The sequence below is a fragment of the Betta splendens genome, chromosome 2, assembly GCF_900634795.4.
Source record: "Betta splendens chromosome 2, fBetSpl5.4, whole genome shotgun sequence".
Classification (NCBI taxonomy): domain Eukaryota; kingdom Metazoa; phylum Chordata; class Actinopteri; order Anabantiformes; family Osphronemidae; genus Betta; species Betta splendens.
In genome coordinates this window covers 1062275-1068609 of record NC_040882.2, presented here as the reverse complement: position 1 = coordinate 1068609, position 6335 = coordinate 1062275, and the positions used below count along the sequence as shown (strand labels likewise).

Here is a 6335-nt window from a genome sequence, read left to right as displayed (position 1 = left end):
GAGGCTAAAAATATTAATAAAATCTGTCAGTTTATGTTGCTCTAATACAACATTGTTTTATAATAGGTCAGTTTACAGATAAACTGAACATAGTAACAAAACCAGCTTCCACAAAATCTCCAAATGTAAGGTATTTATTAAAATACAAGATCAATCAAAAAACAACAAAATCCTTAAATGCAATGTCAACGTCTCTTCTAATGGAACAAAAAGGCCCATGTTTTAGGAACTCTGACAGTTAAAGTGGTTTTTCTGCACACTATAGAGGATTGCACCACCTTTATTAAACAGAGCAAGTCTTTAAACAAGTGCAAATTTGATCTGGACAAGCAAAAATAACAATTCAATTGAATTCAATTGAAAAGGCACCAGGTAGGTACAAAAAAGGCAATGTCTGTAAATAAGATTAAAGATTCAATAATTAATAGTTTCCTACTGTGATGTGTGAAATGAAAGGAGATGTGAGTCATGGGTCGAGACAAATGTGGATGATCAGCATTTAAGAAATACTTTTTTTAGATATTGCTTGCTTGGGATACTTGCTTGGTATTCAGCTCGTCTTCCTGCAACTGTTTTTTTAAAAACACTTCTTAGCTTCGTTTGCTTACAGTAATCCAGGACTCATCTTTAGGTGTGGACACCAGCTCAGATCGGATATCCATAACCTGCCCCTCCAGCTTGTGAAGCTTTAGTTGCCGTAATAATGTGCTCAGCAGGACGGTAGCTACAGTGTAGGCAAACCTGTCAGGCACCAAGTACACGCTACAGTGAAATCTCTCATTTCATTCAATTATTTATTATCACATTTGCCTTTGAATTAAAAAAAAAAAAAGTCAAATAATTGTTAGGTAATGTTACCTCAGATCTGGGCAGGTCTGACTTCCTGAGAATCCAAGCAAAGAGAAGCTTTTCCTAGCAAATTCCTCCTCAAATCTATCTGGGTCAAACCTGAAGGATGTGAAGAATAAACTGTTATAATGGTAAATGATCTTGCATTTGTATAATGCTTTTCTACCTTACCAGTACTTAAAGCACTAAAACACTGACTCATTTATCCATTTGCGCGCACACACATTCACACACTTTGGCAAATGACCCGAGAGCCATGTCTGCCTCTCGAGTCACTGCCGCCTCTAATACAAACTTATTCACTACTTCCTTAGCAAATGATGTACAGTACTACAAGCTGTCACTCTGTTTTCTGGGGGAGACAATACAATCTCAGTATATTTAAATAAATAGTACTAAATGTTTTAATGTTTTAATTAAGCTTTTTACAAATTTATGTCAAAAAGTATATGTTATATTACAATAGTGACCTGCATGGGGTGCTCCAGGTGTCTGAATCTTGCAAGACTACTCCCAAGGCATAGATCACCAAAGTCTACAACATGACAAAATTTCATTAAACTTTTTAAAATGGGTTAATTCAGTATCATATTATATCATATTTCACGAAAGAGTGACTATGCTCTACTTTAATTAATAGTATTGGACTATACTATAGTGTTTTTTGTTATAACTATTCAAGTTAACTACTACTTAACTAAAATAAACAAGCAAAAACAAAGTAAATGCAAAAACTACAAACAGAACTGTGATATGCAAACAAATGTTTTGTTTCGTTTCTAAACAGTGTCCTTCAATGGCTGCAGAAGTTGCACATACAAAAACCAGATACCTCTTTGGGAATGATGTGCTGATCGACTTTGCCGTCCAGTTCCTGAAGCCGAGCTGCAACTGGGGTCAGCTTGGCAGTCCTCACTGTCTCGTTGAGGACCTGCTGGCAGTATCTGGCCAAGGCAGAAATGTGAGATTGAGGTTATTGCTGAAGGAAGTGGTTAAATGTGAAGATTTTCTTAACCGCTTACTCCCTAGTGCGGGGGTCACGGGGGTGCTGGAGCCTATCCCAGCTGGCTACGGGCGAGAGGCAGGGTACACCCTGGACAGGTCGCCAGTCCATCGCAGGGCAACACATAGAGAGACAACCATTCACTCACACACTCACACACACACTCACACCTACGGGCAATGGAGAGAAGCCAATCAACCTAATGCACGTCTTTGGACTGTGGGAGGAAGCCGGAGAACCCGGAGAGAACCCACGCAAACACGGGGAGAACGTGCAAACTCCACACAGAAAGGCACCAGGGCCGCCTCCGGGAATCGAACCCAGAACCTTCTTGCTGTGAGGCGACAGTGCTACCCACCACACCACCGTGCCGCCCGAAGAACAGTTCAGTAATAAATATTAAAATAACAGCTTTATTTATCCATCCATCCATTTTCATCCGCTTATCCAGGTCACGACAAAGTGTTCCAGACTTCCCTCTCCCTGGACACTTCCTCCAGCTCTTCCGGTAGGACCTCAAGGCGATCCCAGGCCAGCCCAGACACATAGTCTCTCCAGTGTGTCCTGGGTCTTCCTCTGGGCCTCCTACCGGTGGGACATGCCCGGAACACCTCCCCAGGGAGGCGTCCAGGAGGCATCCAAACCCAACTATGCCTGAGCCACCTCAACTGGCTCCTCTCGATGTGGAGGAGCAGCGACTCTACTCCGAGCTCCTCCCGGGTGACAGAGCTCCTCACCCTATCTTTAAGGGAGCGCCCAGCCACCCTACGGAGGAAGCTCATTTCAGCTGCTTGTATCCGTGACCTTGCCCTTTCGGTCATGACCCAAAGCTTATGACCATAGGTGGGGGTAGGAACATAGATTGACCTGTAAATTGACCGGTAAATTTCGGCTCAGCTCCCTCTTCACCACAATGGACCAGTACACCAACCGCATTACTGCAGCCGCCGCACCAATCCGTCTGTCAAACCCGCGCTCCTTCCTTCCCTCACTCGTGAACAAGACCCCAAGATACTTAAACTCCTCCACTTGGGACAGGAACTCTCCTCCAACGTGGAGATAGCAAACCACCTTTTTCCGGTCGAGAACCATGGCCTCAGATTTGGAGGAACTGATTCTCATCCCAGCCGCTTCACACTTAGCTGCAAACCGCACCAGCGCACGCTGGAGGTCCTGGCCCGATGAAGCCAACAGGACAACATCATCTGCAAAAAGCAGAGATGCTATCCTGTGGTCCCCAAACCAGACCCCATCCGGCCCCTGGCTGCGCCTAGAAATTCTGTCCATAAAAATAATGAACAGAACTGGTGACAAAGGGCAGCCCTGTCAAAGTCCAACGTGCACCAGGAACAGGTCTGACTTACTGCTGGCAATGGAAACCAAGCTCCTGCTCCAGTTGTAGAGACCGAACAGCCCTTAGCAAAGAGCCCTGAACTCCATACTCCTGGAGCACCCCACACAGGATGCCATGAGGGACCACAAAACTGGGCAAACTCCCACAAACCCTCAAGCACCCTGCCTCAGGAGTCCCACAGGTCAACCAGACCCGATAGGACTTCTTCTTCAGCTTTATTTAATTCTTTTATTTGAATTTGTTTTAATTATACTATATTTATTTATCTGTAAAGGTTGAGTCAAAATAGGCGTTAAAGAGCAATAGTAACAGTCTATTTTATGATTAGAGGTGCTTTATATTAATTTTTATTTTTTTAGTAAGTAAGTTCTTACTTTAGCTGAGGAATCTTGTCAAAGGAAACTGGATCAGAACCTAGAACATCCTGCAGCTCCCGGTACAACTTGTCTTGAACTTCGGGTGAGGTGGACAGGAAGTGAAGTGCAAAGGCACACACTGCCAAAAACAGAATTTAAGAAACTGGATCAAAAACAAAACACTTGATATGAAACTGTTTTCACTTACAGTTGGTCGTGATGACACATCCAGCCAAAGTGAAAACCATACAGTCCTCCACAATCTGAAATTAACAACAGCATCTGTTTCAGTGCTTTTGCGGAAACCATGGAAACAATGAAGAACTCCTCAGAAGTTAATCATCAAGATTTTAAACATGGGGCAACTTCATCTGTATTCACCTGCTGTTCTGTGAGGCTGGACTGAAGCAAAGTGTCCACAAACACTGTCTGCTTTTTTTGGATTTTTCTCTCCTTTACTACTGACAGCAGCACGGACTCCATCTCTGACAGAGCTGAATAAGCAAGGAAGAGAAGACATTTATTTGTAATTTTTGTAAATTAAAAATAACCAAAAAAACATAAAAAACAACACAAAAATAATAATTTTATTATTATTTATTATATTATTATGATATATATACTTTCAGGCATCTCTCTTCAACCATTCATCAACAACTGGCTTTTCACAAATTAGAGTAATAGCACTGGGACACAGCGTGTCTGCTCTTAGACTCTGACATAAAGAGATAAAATCTCCTGCTGTTTTTTCAAGACAGGTGGGCATACTGGGAAAAAAAACGTACTCACCCCTCTCATAATGTACTTTTCTGCTTGAACTCTTTTCCAAGGTGCCATCCAAGTATCCTTTGCCAATTTCTGACCAGATCTATGACAAGATGATTAACTAATTTTGAACAATTCCAATACATTTCTAGTTTATTGATCTTTTCTAAACCCTAAGGTGAATGTGCATGGAGCTGCTACAAGCAATACATAACTGCAGATGCAGAGGACGCTGTTTTGGAATCTTAATCTTTATGTCCCCTAAAAGTCAGTGCCTCAACAGTCACTGTGGCTTTTCACTAATAGCGGTGTGACGTTTTGTAACATCTCACCGTATCATGATTCTTCCGGAAAGAAATGACAGCAGCGTCTTCTCTGAAGTGTTCTCCCAAAGCCAGCTGGGTCACAGTCTTCATGGCCAAACCCAGAAGGTGAGCACATAGTGGGGTGTGCTGCGCATCTGGAAATGACTTCCACTTTTCGACCAGTTTCTCCACCTCCTTGGTAACCAAAACCATTTATTAGTTAATGTTAAAATTATGTCCAAAATGCAGTGTTCAAGCTTTGCATTCAGTGCTACAAACCTTAACCATGATAGAGAAGTTGTTCTTGAGCGTATTATTAATGGCACTCTCATAGACCTTCTTCCTTATCACAGAGTCATTGGCCCCACTGCCCATCCCTGACTGGTAACCTAGCAACGACTTTAAGACTGTCTCAAATGAGTCAGCTGAAAGAATCCAAGAGAAAGAGTTTTTGTTGCATCAAAGTTTATTTTAGCTGTGTCATTATTACCAGCAGCAACAACTTTAAGGTGTAATTACTTCATGTGAGTATACTGACTCGTGTGGTTGGGGTTGATGTGCTGTTGTAGCTGGTTCATGGAGCCTAGGCTAACTACCAGTCGACCACCAAACCAGAAGGATGCCACAGACCCAAACTCCTCATGCAGACTAACGAGAAAATCATGCAGACTGCCTCTGTTTACGATGTCCTGCAGGTTCCCATCCCTGAGAGAGCAGAGACACACTGGGCATCTTAGAATGGCATTAGACACACAATTTGTATAGCAACTTCGTTGACAGCTAAAAATAAACACAAGGAAAGCTAGTTGTAGTGTATGCATTTTACTAGAAGCAGCAATAAAAGCAGACATAAATCTTATAACTTACTTCTCATCAGCAGGATTGAGACCTGGAATGCCAGAGGCTCTTCTGGACGACTGAAAACACGTTTAAATGTCTCTTAGTGTTCATGTGGGTAAAATAAGCTATGTGCTTATGTTCATTATTTTTGCGCTCACACGCAGATTTTGTGTTGAGAAAGTTGACACATAGGTCGTGCCTGCTACTAAGTAAAGTTAGGTATCTCATTTAGTAAAAGTTATAAAGTTATAGTATAGTTATATAGTTAGTTATAAAATATTCGATTGAAGGTTAATGGCAACTCCGGGTCCTCATTCAACTCATTCCTGACTGGTGAGTTAAATTAAAATCACGGGTATAAAAGTTATAGTACTCGTACTTTTATCATGAATTTAATAAACTAATTAGAACTCTGTTGAAAGGACATTGCTATGACCATGTAACCTTACTACTTATTAGAATATTAACCTGCTATCCTAGCAGTAGCAGTTACTGTAGCTAACTGTTGCTAATTTTAACTTCCCAATGCCTTACCGGGTACAAATACAAAACTGTTCCGACTAAAATGATGACAAACGTGACAGCAAAGATGGCGAAATCCAGCATGATTGCTCGCGTTTCAAAAATAAAATTCACATTTACTCAAAATATCTGCAGGTTTTCACCCAAACTGATCACCACTGTTACCACGTCTACATGACCTGTAGGGTGAAGATGGCTTCTAGGCTCGACTACACAGTCTGAAAGGCAAACTAATCGATATACAGAAACTCGATTCTTTACGGGTTTAACGAAATAACATTTTCCAAACTCTTATTTTTGTTATTTTTAACGGAAATTGTTGACAAACTACTTATTATGTA

The 6335-nt window shown here is 41.6% G+C and overlaps 1 protein-coding gene across 3 annotated transcripts; it reads right to left on the bottom strand.

Annotated features, from left to right (window-relative positions):
* Positions 1-118: 118 nt before the first annotated feature.
* Positions 119-6200, bottom strand: LOC114851177 (cytochrome P450 20A1). 3 transcript variants are annotated; one of them, XM_055506921.1, is made up of 13 exons: positions 6007-6200; positions 5500-5549; positions 5171-5356; positions 4912-5057; positions 4660-4827; positions 4352-4430; positions 3944-4056; positions 3771-3825; positions 3581-3701; positions 1682-1793; positions 1320-1384; positions 859-948; positions 119-741 (listed from the first exon to the last, which is right to left on the bottom strand). In XM_055506921.1, the coding sequence occupies exons 2-13, from the start codon at positions 5504-5506 to the stop codon at positions 591-593; spliced, it is 1293 nt and encodes a 430-aa protein (XP_055362896.1). In that variant the 5' UTR covers positions 5507-5549; positions 6007-6200; the 3' UTR covers positions 119-590. The 3 variants fall into 3 exon arrangements, with proteins under 3 accessions (XP_055362896.1, XP_028998655.1, XP_055362897.1); XM_029142822.3 differs by having other exon boundaries at positions 5171-5337; XM_055506922.1 differs by lacking the exons at positions 5500-5549; positions 6007-6200 and having other exon boundaries at positions 5152-5313.
* Between the last annotated feature and the right edge of the window lie 135 nt (positions 6201-6335).